The 15,037-nt window shown below is 36.2% G+C and overlaps 2 protein-coding genes across 6 annotated transcripts; both read left to right on the top strand.

Moving 5' to 3' along the window:
- The first annotated feature begins 499 nt into the window (after positions 1 to 499).
- LOC112179445 (SPX domain-containing membrane protein At4g22990) lies at positions 500 to 7,160 on the top strand. 5 transcript variants are annotated; one of them, XM_024317866.2, is made up of 13 exons: positions 500 to 617; positions 779 to 1,283; positions 2,169 to 2,239; positions 2,320 to 2,440; positions 2,935 to 3,246; positions 3,387 to 3,491; positions 4,063 to 4,517; positions 5,191 to 5,492; positions 5,574 to 5,639; positions 5,723 to 5,907; positions 6,089 to 6,279; positions 6,369 to 6,502; positions 6,750 to 7,160. In XM_024317866.2, the coding sequence occupies exons 3-13, from the start codon at positions 2,187 to 2,189 to the stop codon at positions 6,986 to 6,988; spliced, it is 2,163 nt and encodes a 720-aa protein (XP_024173634.1). In that variant the 5' UTR covers positions 500 to 617; positions 779 to 1,283; positions 2,169 to 2,186; the 3' UTR covers positions 6,989 to 7,160. The 5 variants fall into 5 exon arrangements, with proteins under 5 accessions (XP_024173634.1, XP_024173647.1, XP_024173640.1 ...); XM_024317879.2 differs by having other exon boundaries at positions 559 to 617; positions 1,199 to 1,283; XM_024317872.2 differs by lacking the exon at positions 500 to 617 and having other exon boundaries at positions 748 to 1,048; positions 1,199 to 1,283.
- A 1,450-nt stretch (positions 7,161 to 8,610) lies between these two features.
- LOC112182652 (ATPase GET3A) lies at positions 8,611 to 13,428 on the top strand. The gene is made up of 7 exons (XM_024321167.2): positions 8,611 to 9,070; positions 9,464 to 9,588; positions 9,705 to 9,855; positions 11,055 to 11,165; positions 11,544 to 11,682; positions 11,773 to 11,888; positions 12,858 to 13,428. Exons 1-7 carry the CDS (start codon positions 8,813 to 8,815, stop codon positions 13,026 to 13,028), a joined length of 1,071 nt encoding a protein of 356 aa, XP_024176935.1. The 5' UTR covers positions 8,611 to 8,812; the 3' UTR covers positions 13,029 to 13,428.
- The last annotated feature ends 1,609 nt before the right edge of the window (positions 13,429 to 15,037 follow it).

The raw sequence follows: 15,037 nt of genomic DNA, 5'->3' as shown, positions 1-15,037 counted from the left end.
CCATTCCTTTGTTTGGGATGATGGCTTGAGATAAGAAAGCTTCTACCTCTTTACAGGAGTTAAACTCAAGATCTCATACTTATAGTAATGGATGAAACATGCACATTAATAGAGAAGTAAATGATAGTGAAATTTTTTCTTTATGAAGCTTTTGTACGTGAAATTTGAATTTAGTTATATTGTCTTGAGCAAAGCTACCAATCAATTCAAGATTTCGAACCTTAAAGATATCCATATTTGATAATATCACTCAAATCGAACAATTAAATTTATTAAATTTTAAGTATCTTTATTTCAGTTGTGAGAATTTACCATGTATGTGGCATGCATGTAATGTATGATCACATGGACAAAGTTAGGTCCACTCTCATAATGAAAGCATTGAAAGGCAATGGATCCTCTCTTTAATTGGTAGAGTCAACTTTAACTACACATGTACCAACTATAACCACAATATCTATAATTTTCTTTTTTCTGGCCTGTCTATATTAAAATCTATATTCAATTGCACTATGATTTTATATAACCCCAAGATCTTGAGTCTCCATGTCTCCACTCTAGTGTTCATGATATGCGTCTTCATCACCGGAACTTCCAACAGTTCGCTTCTGCATACTGTAAGTTCGCCACGTACTGTTGATATATACTTTTTTTTTTGAGAATGAAAATTTAATCTTCTATTGATATATACTTGCTCTATATATATACATGTAACATGTGTGGGTCTTTAGCTCCATACGTCGAAAAAATCTAGTGATGAGGTACGTACGTGCTTTAGGTACTTAGCCAGGAAAAGGACATCCTTCGGCTTTGTTTCGAGCTCTGTAGGGCGACAGTGTCTTGTTTGTGTGGATATATGGCGGTTGACGGTGGATCTTTTCCTTGGTTTGGAAAATGGCGGAGGATGACGGTGTAGAATCCAAGTCAGGTGTACAGTGCCCAAACGGCGACACGTGGACGTCAAGTACCCATTCGTGGCACGAAACCAAATTTCGCGCGAGATATTCTGATGACCTTGACCTGACACTCCTCTCTTTGTTTTGATTCAGTTGAGAAAACGCAGAGCCCTCTTCGTTTTCGACTAGATTCCAGAACCCGTTTTTCCTTGACAAAATATCGGGATTCTTATCTGATTTGGGTTCCACATATTTAGTTTCCTGCTCTCTTCCTCTTGCTTATACGTAACCCGTTATTTCAGAAACGAAGCTCAGTCAGGGCATTTCATCGAACACGCAGAATGCATGGAAGATGAACCATAGGGGTCTTTGAGTTTTGGATTTCTGGTACATACCCTCTTTCGCTTTCGTTGTCTTAATTTCTGGGTTTTGATTAGATTTTTGCTATGTTATTTTAATTTTCTTTCTCTTCCTCTTACTCTGTAAACAACTATTTCAAATACGAAGCTCATTAAGGCATTTCATGTAGTATGCATAGAAGATGAACCATAAGGTTTTTGTGTTTTGGGTTTCTGGAAAATACCAATTTTCTCTTTCAGTCCCATAATTTCTGGGTTTTCATTAGATTTTGCTCTGTTCTTTCAATTTCAGTGGGTGAACCAAGAGTTATAAATGAAGCGCTGTCACTGTATCAGCCTTTGAAATTTGATTTCTCTCTCTCTCTCTCTCTCTCTCTCTCTCTCTCTCACAGTGTTGTTGGGTCTTTTGATTTCATTTTGGGGACAGAATTTCAGGGGTTGTATTTTTTGTCCTTATTGTTTGGCGGTTTTTCTTTGAAATTTAATGTTTCAGAATCAAAGTTTTTGACTATGAAGTTTCTTCAGAAGGAAAGTGTATGTAGCTCAGAAAAATGGGGCAATTAAAATTGTAATTTGTTTGTTTGAATTAATTCTATTTCCATATAGTTTCAATTTCTGTCTCTTTTGGAAGGAAATGGGAAAACCAAGATAATAAATTATCACAGTGAAATTTTCTCCAATATTTGCTTCAACAGGTTAAAAAGTCAGTTGCAAATATTATATTATAGAATCTTGTCTTTTATTTTTCAAGTCAATCAAACATGTAATTAACATTAAAGAGGAAAGAACAAAAAGTTACCATGTACTATTCATTTCCTTTCTCTGCTTTGTCCACTCTTATGATAGTAAAAAGTAGTCCAGAAAATGGTTTTTTTTTTTGGTTCTTTGTGTGTTTCTGATCTTCTGTTTGCAGAATCGCTCACTCTGAAAGATGGTTGCATTTGGGAAAAAGTTGAGAGAATCCCAGATTCAAGAATGGCAAGAGTATGTTCAAGTAATTTGAACTGTAAGTGCTCTTTGCTATGTGCCAAGGCGTTTAATCTAATTTCTTTATTTCTTTTCAGATACTATATTGACTATAAGTTGTTGAAGAAAAAACTAAATCGGTATACACAACAAGTTGAAGTTGGAACAGAGAATCACCTCATTGTTCTGAAGGACTTCTCTAGATTGTTAGATTGTCAGGTAACCTTTAGTGCAAAGAATTTATGTTTTTAAACTGAGCTTTTTAATTCTGCTATATAATCCCATCTCACTTTATGATGTGTAGACCGATAATCTTATGGGGAATATTGTGGACTGAACCCCTTGACTTTTTGCCATTCTATTCCATATGAAATTGTGACATTTGCTACACTGCAAGTCCTTCATGTTCTGATGCTTCTGATAATTTTACTAAATGTGAGGTCAATGTGTCACTGCATCTTATCAACAATGTTAATAGGGGATCATGCTTGACTTAACCATTGATCTTGATTTCCAACATGTAAGATGTAAAGGGCCATCGCATAGACTACACTGAAGTTTTCAATAACATTTGTTGGTCTTATTGATATCACTCATCAAGGCATCTATTTTTCTCAGCAGGACTAATCCACTTTCATTCCTGGACAGTTTAACTGTTGAATCGTAGATGTAACCATGAAATAATCTTCTAACTTTTTGTTTCTATATTTCAGATTGAAAAGTTTGTCATGTTTCTGCTGGAACAACAAGGAATTCTTGCTAGCAGGTTATCCAATCTTAGAGAACAGTATGATTCTCTTTTACAGCAGGCAGATGGAGAGAAAGTATGTGAACTACGAGAAGCATATCGATCAGTTGGTCGAGATCTCTTAAGAATTCTCTTTTTTGTTGAGATGAATGCCATTGGTTTGCGTAAGATATTGAAGAAGTTTGACAAGCGATTTGGGTTTAAATTTACCAATTACTATGTCAAAACCCGTGCAAATCATCCTTATTCCCAGTTACGACAAGTCTGTAAGCATGTGGTAATGTGTCAACTTGTTCTCTTTCTTTGTTAAGTTCTGTTTTTACACTCTTGGCATATTATAAAACTGTACAATATTGAACTATCTTTACTGTCTCTATAGCTGAATACAACTATAATCAGCTACTACTAAACATGCAGGGCATTGGAGCCGTTGTGGGAGCCATATCTCGAAACCTCGCAGACCTTCAAGATCATCGTGGGAGCTACACATCAATATATGATCAGCCTGCTTTATCCCACCCGGTTTACTCTTACCTCCATTGACGTATTATATGAAACGTCGATACTCTCTTCTAATCGTTTTGTTTGAATTTTAAAATATTTTTTCGTAGTGCTGGATTGTTCATAAATTCATGGACAGACATCCCTGTTCACAAGGCATAACTTGTTGGCAACCATCTTAAAATTGCTGCCACTCTAATTTTATCTTACAGACCAAAATAAAGACTTTGATTAGGTTCATTAAAACTGGCAATCCTCTTGAAACAAGAGACAAGATGCATTGGCTCGCAATAACACTTTTAATTACATCATACAGAGCTGAGTTATATTTAGCAAGAATTTAATAATTTGAAGAAAGGGATTGGTACCTCAACTTTCTCCGGTCTCACATCCAAGTCCAATAACAGAGTTAGGGTTTTGTTTCAAAATGTAACACTGTGTTACAAATAGAGATCAGTAGAAATTCTCACTTGAAAATCATACATGTATTAGTAAATTCTAAAACATTTCTCCAGCATATATTAGTGTTCTTTTAGCAGGTCCATTTATACATTACCACTGACCTTAAGTACTTGTTAAATTGTAATTGCAGGATCCTGTTGTTGATTCTATTAGAACAGCAGTGGACAGGTTGTCAAACTCGACGAATTTCCTCCATTATTTGGGAAAACATGCGCTTATTATGCAGGAGGAGTTTCCAAGTTCACCTGAGGATCCTATTGATGACAGCGCATATCATTTCATGTCACTTCTCTTAAATTTGGCAAATACATTTCTCTATATGGTCAATACATATATAATTGTCCCAACAGCTGACAGATACACCATGACCCTTGGAGCCGCAGCAACGGTCTGTGGTGTTGTGATTGGGTCAATGGCAGTTGCCCAGGTGTTTTCTTCAGTTTATTTCAGCGCATGGTCAAATAGATCATACATGAGACCACTTGTATTCAGTAGCATTGTTCTTCTTGTGGGAAATACCCTATATGCACTGGCATATGATCTTGATTCATTATCAGTACTTCTGATTGGTCGACTCTTCTGTGGGTAAGTGACTCTTCTATCATGGAATTTACATTTAATTTTTGGATTAGCTGTTTCCTGTTTCATGTCACACTGAAAGTTGAATGATATTATATGACATATTAGCATTATTCTGCTTTCATGTGAAAACTCAGAAGGAGTCAGTAGTATACATTTGCAAGTGATTAGAGTGTATTGTTCTTTTGCATTATGTTTTGTAGGGAAGATTTTAATTCTATCTTAGTGGGGTACAGGACTGACTTTTTACTTTCCATTGTGGGTACGGACTAAGAACATATATTAAAAGTCAGTGTATAAAGAATTAATGAAAGTCTTCAAAATGAATTACCTAATTTGATGAAAGTTCTAAAAGCAAATATTGAGGATTTTGGGAATTTCAGCAAATTCCCCTACTTCCTTATCAGTCAAAAACTGGAATGTATACTAGATGTTTGACATGTGAAATCATATCATGAGTTGTAAGAGAAGTTTCCTTTATTGGTACAAGCATGGTTATGATGATGTAAGTTGCAACAACTGATTTTGGAACTCTTGAATGCCCGGGCTTGATATGTGTGAATATGCTGCTGTGGTTACCTCATTAACATTTATATTCCCATCAAGCTTTCTTTCTGAATTCAGTATGTATATTTTACCTTGTTAATCCACATAAACATTCATGCTATCATTTTCGCAGGTTAGGTTCTGCAAGAGCAGTTAACCGGCGTTATATCAGTGATTGTGTACCCCTTAAATTGCGAATGCAAGCTTCTGCTGGTTTTGTCAGTGCTAGTGCACTCGGAATGGCGTGTGGTCCTGCTCTTGCTTGTTTATTCCAAACTAATTTCAAGATTTACAAGTTGACATTCAATGAAGCCACATTACCTGGTTGGGCCATGGCTCTTGCATGGCTTGTATATTTGCTGTGGTTGTGGATTTCTTTTAGAGAGCCTTCTCGTGAAACTAAAGAAAATGTTGTGCCAGACGAATCTACTTCTGGTTTGTATACATTATTACGTAGTACTTTTCAGTATACTGTATCTCCCTGATTATACTATATAATGTGGAGTTTTGTTGCAGCAGGAAGGTATATAGATAGTTCTCCTGAAACTAAAAAAAATGCCTTGCCACAGGAATCTAATTCTGGTTTGTATACATAATCACTTAGTTCTTTTCAATCACTCTATTTCCCTGGTTACAATATATAATGATGAGTTTCTTTGGAACAGGGAGGTTTATAAATATTTCTGTGGACGATAATTCTACACAACCATTACTGATGAACTCCAACGCTAAGCAACAAGATGAAGATGGAGACGAAGACTGTGATGATGCTGAAGAAGATTCCAAAGAACTCCAGAGGCCAGTCAATTCAATTGTGTCAGCATATAGATTACTTACACCATCAGTAAAGGTATCGAGTTTCTTCTAATTATCACTTGAAGCATCAACTATCATGCACGTTTCTTTGTCTTAGCATAGATGGCTATTTAGTCCTTTCGATCTTGCTTTGTACAGTGAGATCATCCATTACTTGTCTGATTTGTTTCTATATTTAACATGATATCTTAATTGAATTTTCTGATTCCCTCCAGGTTCAACTACTTATATATTTTATGCTCAAATATGCTATGGAGATCGTACTTGCTGAGTCGAGTCTCATCACTGGATATTATTTTATTTGGTCAACTAGCAGCGTGGCAATGTTTCTTGCATGTCTTGGGCTAACAGTGCTTCCGGTCAATGTTCTTGTTGGGAGCTATATCAGCAACATATTTGAAGAAAGGTAGATCTTCTAGTATGAGAAGTCACTATATTGTATACAATTTACTCTCCAGCTGATGCATATCTTTCTGTTGATTGACCTGATTGCAGGCAGGTTCTATTGGCCTCTGAAGTTCTGGTGTGCATAGGTATACTACTGAGCTTCCACATATTGACCTCTTACTCTGTGCCTCAATATGTTGGCTCAGCCCTTCTAACTTTCGTGTCAGCTGAAGTCCTTGAAGGTGATTTCTTCTCTTTATTTCTGTTCTCTAACCATTTTGCAAGTTTAGTCTGGACTCTGGAAGAACCCAGATTTAGTTTTTGTACTTACCAAATGTTCTCAATATTTTCTTTGCTCAGTGCCTCAACTTATGCAGTCTTCATTAATGCATGCCATCAATTCAAGTTTCTAGATACATCCATCTTTAGTTCTCAATTCTTGCTTTACTTGCTGAAAATGAAAAACTAACGCTTGCTGCACTAATCTAGGTGTGAACTTATCACTCCTATCTCGCGTCATGTCATCAAGGCTTTCTCGTGGGACTTTCAATGGCGGATTGCTTTCAACTGAGGCAGGGACCCTGGCCCGGGTAGTTGCAGATGGAACAATAACCCTAGCTGGGTATTTAGGTGTGAGCAAGGTCTTGAATACCACCTTGGTTCCTTCTCTGTTCTTCTGTGTCTGTTCCATTGTTGCCACCTGCTTCACCTACAACTCCCTCTACTAATTTCCCTTGGATAACATATGATGTTGTATAGTAGAGCTAAACTCGTTCAGTATCAGTTAATGCCAACAACACTTTTTGCTGCTTGATTTCAGATCATTTCATATGAAAATGAGAACATCAGCATTTTGTATATCTTTCCAAGTGCTTCCAATGCCATTGAGCTTGATCACTACATGCCTAGACTTTTATGTTTCATTCGGAATTCTCTGATTTAAGAGTTCTGACAACTTACAAAAATGCTTAATCGGATAATCTGCATTATATGATCATCACAGCATTTGCATTGTATGATCATCCACATTCCACACATGGATGGTTGCCAGCAGCTGATGCATACCGATTCTTTAGTAGGTCTTACATGCATCAGTGGCTGATATATAGCCGCCCTTAAGGTGATGACTCTGCAAAATAAAGCCAAGATATCTTCAAGGATGTCGAGCAATTATGCAAACTCTGAAGTCCATTCGTTTTCTAGAATAGATTGTGGTGGCTTATAATAACAACCTGTGGCCATTGGATGTTCTCAGGATGGTGATATTTGGAGGATTCATTTCAGTGGTTCAGCATGACTTCATCACCGTCCCAAGTGTTAGCAGTCTGTTTTCCACGTGCCCCTGCGCTTTTACAAAGGAAAAAGAAAAGAAGAAGAAGAAGCTGCATAAATACAGTTCTGCAAAGTAAAACTAAAATAACAAAACCTCAAATCTGAGAAAATCTTTTGATTGGCAACCATTTCATTATATATAAACAGAATTTGAAGACAATATATGTGGTTTAGAGAAATATATGTTTTTCCCTTGAAAATTTAAAATCCCGAGAACAAGGCCCTGCTTCCAAAGGATGCTCATTGGGTTCCTAGAGCAATACTAAAGACTTCCTAGACCATCAAAGTAAAAAGAAAATTCGTTCCGAAGTCGATTATAACCCAATTGACGAAAGAAGTGAAACATAAAGGTGATGTGAGGCTAAAATTGTGAATGGCTCTTTGTAAATTTCGGCCAAAAATTCTTACTGATTTGAGAGAAGAAAGGAGAAGTAGAAAGAAAACTAGAATTGAAAATTGAAAAGGGAGAATTTTGGGCCAAATGTAACATATAGTCCAAAACGACATCGTTTTAATTAAATTATGTTAAAATGGTTTCGGTGTGGTTTAAAGTTGAACTAAATTCATTCGGTTAGATACATTTTCTTTTTCTTGTTCGGTTTTAGATCTCACTGGAGCTAAGGAATTACAATATTCCAAAATAGAATAAAAACGTATCAATCAAAAAGACCTTCTACCATATTTTCGAGTATGACATGCTTCATTCGGTTCGATACATTTTTTTTTTTTTTTTTCGGTTTTAGATTCACTAGAGCTAAGGAATAGAATTTTATAATATTTCAAAATTTTATTCTCAATCGAAAACACCTTCTACCATATTCTCGAGTATGACATGCTCTTATGAAATATATTTCGAATTTCAATTGGTAAACCATAATGCCATACTTTAAGATTTCGAAATATGGTAGAAGTTCTCGATCGAAACAAAATTTAATTTGTAGTTTGGTCCAAATCAAAAACTATTTAATTGCAAAGTAATTTCTTTAAAACAAGGATTTGGTGATTTTGGTCCCAACTCCCAAGTCCAAACGGACATGAACAACAACAGTACTTGACACCGCCAGCAAAACAAAACAACTCAGTTGTTACTTAGCACGGTCTAGTACAACTACTACTTCCCCTTCTAGAATTCCGATTCACCTTCTCTTTCTCTCTCTAGATTTCTGGGTTCCAATTATTTTAGAGAGAGAAAGAGAGAGAGAGCTCTGTGAATAAAAACTATGGCAGCCTCTGATTTACCAGAGGGGACTCTTCAGAACGTACTGGAGCAAGAGACCCTCAAGTGGGTCTTCGTTGGCGGCAAAGGTGGGGTTGGCAAAACGACGTGCAGCTCAATCCTATCGATCCTTCTCGCCAGTGTTAGATCCTCTGTTTTGATTATCTCCACCGACCCTGCTCACAATCTCAGCGATGCTTTTCAGCAAAAGTTCACCAAGACTCCTACTTTGGTTAATGGGTTCCCCAATCTATATGCCATGGTGCGTTTTTTGATTGCCAATTTGCTACCTTTGGTGTTGTTTATGTTTCAATTTGATTGGTTTCGGGTAATTTTGGGTTTTGGAGAAGAATTGAGGTTAATTTGAGGTGGAATTTGGTTTTTGATGAACTTGGGAAAAAACCCAGATGGTGGATGTGTTGGTTTGATTGATTATGCAGGTGTAGTTTTTAGAATTTGCTGATGTATGATCGCATTGAGAATTTCCGGTTTATTGGTTATGTTATTGGTTGAGAATTTGAGTTCCCTTCTCTAAATGTAGGGTGAATTGTTTCGTTATGTTACTTAGATGTATTCGTGTCTGTGTACCTATGTTAATGGGAGAGTGGTTTTTGCATTATATTTAGACTCATTATTTGGTTATGATCCTATATAGGAAGTGGATCCTACTGTTGAGCATGAAGACATTGGCGGAGAGAATGGAATGGATAGTTTGGTTTCGGAGCTAGCAAATGCTATTCCAGGGATTGATGAGGCCATGAGCTTTGCAGAGATGTTAAAGTGAGACTCGTATTCCCTTCTCTTTGTTTCTTGGCAACTAGCGCTTTTTTTTTTTGTCTATGGTATAGATTTTAGCGGCCGATGTTATATTTATCTGTTCTCATAATTCTCTGCAGATTGGTTCAAACAATGGATTATTCTGTTATTGTATTTGACACTGCACCGACTGGTCATACGCTTCGGCTGTTGCAGTTTCCATCAACATTGGAGAAAGGTCTCGCAAAAGTGATGTCTTTGAAAAATAAATTTGGCGGTTTAATGAGTCAGGTACTAATAGAGTGAAGGAATTAGAATAATGCATTCTATGGGAATGTGGTGCATTGCATACAATAAATCACATGATTGTTAACAACTTTTTTGACTAAAAGTTGTGCATCTATTCTTTAATGGTCAGCTATGTGATGCTGTCTTAAGGTATAAATGTAGTGACCTTGTCTTAGTTATGTTCTCTTCCGCAGTTTACTCTATGTTCCTTCGGATACGTGGATTAGATGATCTAAATTTAAATCTTTAGGTTTAAAAATTATTAATATTTCATGTTAATACTGTGGATGTAACCTGACTATTTGAGATAGTGTATTCAAACATTGAAAACTTTTTGCCCTTTCAAACACCTAGTAGAAAGTACTGAAACTCCGTCTTTTTGTGTTTGTTTTGAACATTTGATGCAAGCAAGTTAATGTTCAGAGTTCAGACAAAGAAGTCTAATCCATGTCCCACATTTTAATTCCACAAATTTAAATGCAACATATGTGAATCCTGAAATATTTGGTTCATTACATTATTGACCAACAAAGGAGAGAATTCTGTCCTATATGGTCATTTATATGTTAAATCCAACTAATGTGCTTCAGTCTGCAGTGTGCACCATGTGCACTTTGGACACCCTATCAGTATGGGATTCAATTGGAGACCATTTTTACCTCTTGCTTTTTTCACCTTTCATGAGATATATCCCCTAGGTAATGTATCTCATGTTAGATCAAGTACTCTTTACTTAAATTAGGTAGTTTTTTTTTTTTTTTTGTGAAAAGGAGGTAGTTTCTTTGTAAAGGATGATTTTTTCTTATATGTCTGCATGTGAAAAAGCTCCTATTAGTTTTAGAACTGAATCTGGGATGAATGACTTTAACGGTGTGTTTGCTTTAGAACAATCTGTTAAATAGTAAGATGCAGAGATTATGTGTTTTATTTGAGCAGTCTAGCGAGTTTCATTACCACTTCCTGTTCATTGTATTGTTAATTGCTGCTGGGCATTATTTTACTAGTATTTCAGTCAAATGGTGATCTTGCTATAGCCATTGCTATTGAGAGAACACTTTGTCATATCTTCCCTTGTTTGCCAACCTTTATGAGTTGAGACTTGAGACACATGTAGAATCTTTAATTCATTTCAGTTTTCATTACCAATCTTAAATACTTTTCTATATGGATGATACTAATTATTTCAAAATTGTTGGAGGCAGATGACGCGCCTCTTTGGTGTTGATGACGAATTTGGAGAGGATGCGATTTTAGGAAAGCTTGAGGGCATGAAAGAAGTAATAGAGCAAGTTAATAAGCAATTCAAAGACCCAGTAAGTCTGTCATTAATTTTCTCTCTGTTGACTGTATGGTGAGATATGCAGGTTGTTTTGGATTTGTAGTCCATTGGAGTAAACTCTAAAATGTAAATTGAAAAGGAATAATAAACTATTTTCCTTGTTTGAGTTTTGGGTCCCAAAAAGAAGAAAACACTGCCACTTATGTGATAGAAGCCAACCCCTTCAGTTTCTTTATGTATCAAATCTAGAGATGTGGATATACTTCTTCAAGTTGTCAGTTTTGAAAGCCCAAGGAGTTTTAGTTTTCTGTTTGCTTCTTGAAAGTCCTGTCTTCAGAATCATTATGAAAACCACATTAAATTCACAACTTTATAGGTATTTGTTGATGTACTCATATCTCACTATTCGCAGGACTTGACAACGTTCGTTTGTGTTTGCATTCCTGAATTCTTGTCTCTCTATGAAACAGAGAGACTGGTGCAGGAACTCACCAAATTTGAGATAGATACGCACAATATTATCATTAACCAAGTACTTTATGATGAAGAAGGTATGCCTACCATGTCCATTTATGCCCTTTTACATTTGCTTTTGTTAATGGTTTGAGCATAAGGTTAACTACCTAGTGATAATTCTACAGACTCGCAGTCCAAATTACTTAAAGCAAGAATGCGAATGCAACAAAAGTATCTTGACCAGTTCTACATGTTATATGATGATTTTAACATAACCAAGCTCCCATTGCTGCCTGAAGAGGTAAACCATAGAGTGCAAACTCTGTTGAACTTTTGATTCTTTGTCCTGGAAAAAAAGGGTTTTGGTTATTGGTTTACTTTTTGTGTGCTTTCCTGTACTTCCCATTTCAGCAATGTTAGTCTTCGGGTCATTTTAATATCGGCCATTTATATTTGCAACTGGGGTACTGTGAGACCATTACAGCTGGAATGAGGCGATGATATATTGAAGTTACCGACCTACCTTCTATTGTCTCTTGTTCTTGAGAGTCAATCCTTATACTGGTTCTTAATTTTCAGTAATTTTAATCTTTTCGTTTAGCTAGTTTTTCTTCACATATTCCTATGTTTTTACTTTTTTCCCTTGGCTGAATTTCTTGACTGCTTGATAAAAGTGAGGAATTCAGTCTTTTTTTTTTTTCTTTCCTGGTAGAATACTTGGTACTTAACTGGCTGAGAAAAGTCAGGAATGTAGTGTAACACCTGGTACACATTGCTTCAAGCTTTTCTGGAATTGGTTGATCAATTGACCAAAGAGACAATTATAGAATCTGCTGTCTTTAACTCTATATATTCCTTTCTATAATATTATGGGATTTATTGGATTATCCTCTGACAGATGTATAAAATGGAGAAAAAAGAAAAGAAAAGAAAAGTAAACAAACAAACAAACCTTAGCTTTACCTATAGTTCCTTTGAAATATTTATGGGACTTAGTTGAAACTACTATTAGAACCCCTCTGACGCTATCCAGCAGGACCTCTGAGGTCTTTTTAGTTTTAGTCTTTGTTTGATTTGATTTGCTATCATATGTTTGTTCAATGGAAGGATGTTTCAGAGGACACAATGCCAATGAGTTTAGCATGTGTTTTCATGACTTTTTGCCTTATTGCTTATCAACTCACTTGGAAGCTGAAATTTGTTTTCTATATGCAATGTTACCCATTAGATGCTTTTTGATTGTCATTTGTGTTATTGCTGGATCCTGCAGGTTACTGGAGTGGAAGCTCTGAAAGCGTTTTCATGCCATTTTCTGACACCGTATCAACCTTCCACCAGCACGGTGGAATCGTTAGAACAAAGGGTGTCCACGCTAAGGCAGCAGTTGAAAGACACCGAAGCAGAGCTAGAAAGACTAAGAAAGGGAAAGCAAAAGGCCTGATGATGCCTTGTTCCCCAGTGTCGCCTTATGTTCCATTTCCAGTCTTGTCTAGTTTAGCATATCGGATGGTGTCATCTCCCCTACGTGGGGTTACAAAGAGAATTATATCTTCCATTTTAGTGCTGATTAAGATTTTCTGTTTTTTTTTTTTGGACTTTGTCAAGGGGAACCCAAAGGCTTTCTAGGCCCAAGATAAATCCCTTCGGCGCATGTGAAATGCTCCAACTGTGCATTGCAGCACAGTGCTTGGCCGCTTTGACAGCTTCTGTTTGATTGTTTTACTTCATGATTTTTTTTTCTTTCTGTTCTTTAAGTTAGATCACAATAAATTAATAATCATCATGTATTACAGAGACCTGTATCTTTACTCAAATTAATGTGATTTATTTCATTCGGGAGAGGTCTACTTTGTTATTTTTTTTTTTTTTTTTTGAATAAGGGATTAGGCGATATTAGCTCTTCGGAGGCAAACGATGTAGGGAACAAGTCCCACCCTCAATCCTGAAGGAGAGGGGTTTGCCACACTCTGGGAATCCACCGCCCGTCCCCCTATTATTATTTTATTAATAACATAAAAAGAAAATACAACCTAAAGAAGGGTGGGACATAAATCTTATCCCAAAAGCTAGAAAGAAAGTCAAAAGGAAGTGAAAAGATTGAAGCAGAACCTCAAATTTACCCAACTTCCAACAGGTTATATTGAAATTTCCACAAAACTAGTAGACACGGATCATGTCATCATGGAATAACTAGGAGTACGAATTGGCATATTTCTGAATTCAATCTTGACTTTTTGAGTATAGACGAGAGACTAGAAAATGAAAAAAGCAACGTTGAATGGTTCGCTTACTATATGATTGGACTTATAAATCGGTATCAATTCTAATACACATCATTACTGACCGTTATGGTCAGAGGTTCTTTCCCTCCCATATAACCAATTAGTATAAAAAAATAAAAATTCATTTTTAGCAGTGGTCGGGAAACCTGGATAAACACGAGTACACATTTTCAACTAAGTTTGCAGGGTAACAATAAATTGGTTAATTCTGAAAACAAACAACTAGTGCAAGTTTAACTCTGATTACCAAGAGGTGACCAAAGTCAAGTCTACTATGTCTGGGAGTCGGGGTAGATTGGAACATATCATTCTTGTGATTCTACTAGTTTATTTATTATTTTATTTTTTTGTATCATTCTAATTCTGTTTATTTGATGCTACATTAGTAATTAGTCATGTGCAGGAATATGAGGCGGAAAATTTTGATTCTGGATTTCTTCAGCTTAATTTGTCTGAAAGTTGAAACACATTGTATTACCTAGAGCTGCTTGATTAAATGTCTAAATGAGATTTATGAGAAATTGAACACATAACTACTCACTGTGGAGAATGCAAGTGAAAGTGCATAACATAACCTATTATTTATCTTCTTCTTGGTCTCTGTCGACTTCCTTCAGAGACATTCTTTTCTTTGGTGATTCTTGCGAGCATACAAGTCCTATACCTATAAGGATTGGAAGTATTCACTTCCACACACAGATGTGTTCATCTTGCTTAGGGAATTCTCATAGTCTATGTTTTCTTCTTCTGCTTCAATTTCATTGTTGTATCGACTTTCCATGCAGTTCACTTGGTTTTCTGCTGCTGCAAGTGTCGTCTCTTCTACAATGGCTAGAAGAGCTGGGCCCTCTCTATGCATAAATCTTCCAGCTGGTATGGCCATCTTAACAAAGTTATGGAGGTTGAAACCATCCTTAAAACAATTTGTCAGTGGGTCTTCTTCTGGTAAAGATTTGCAACTCAAGGATCCCACAACTATATACATCTCCTATTCTCCTTGTTTCGATGGCTTAGCACCAACTGCGTATTCTGCAACTCAGAAAAAAAAAAAACAAAAAATCAAGCATGTCATTCTCTTTGTACCACATACTTTATCTAATTGTATAGTCATAAAAAGAAGGGCTAAAAGGGATAAACAATAAACCGTGTTAGTTTTATATAGGGTTGC

Source organism: Rosa chinensis, chromosome 1 (genome assembly GCF_002994745.2).
Source record: "Rosa chinensis cultivar Old Blush chromosome 1, RchiOBHm-V2, whole genome shotgun sequence".
NCBI classification, from domain to species: Eukaryota; Viridiplantae; Streptophyta; class Magnoliopsida; order Rosales; family Rosaceae; genus Rosa; species Rosa chinensis.
Note: the sequence above shows the minus strand (reverse complement) of the source record. Positions and strands in the feature narration are given on the sequence as shown.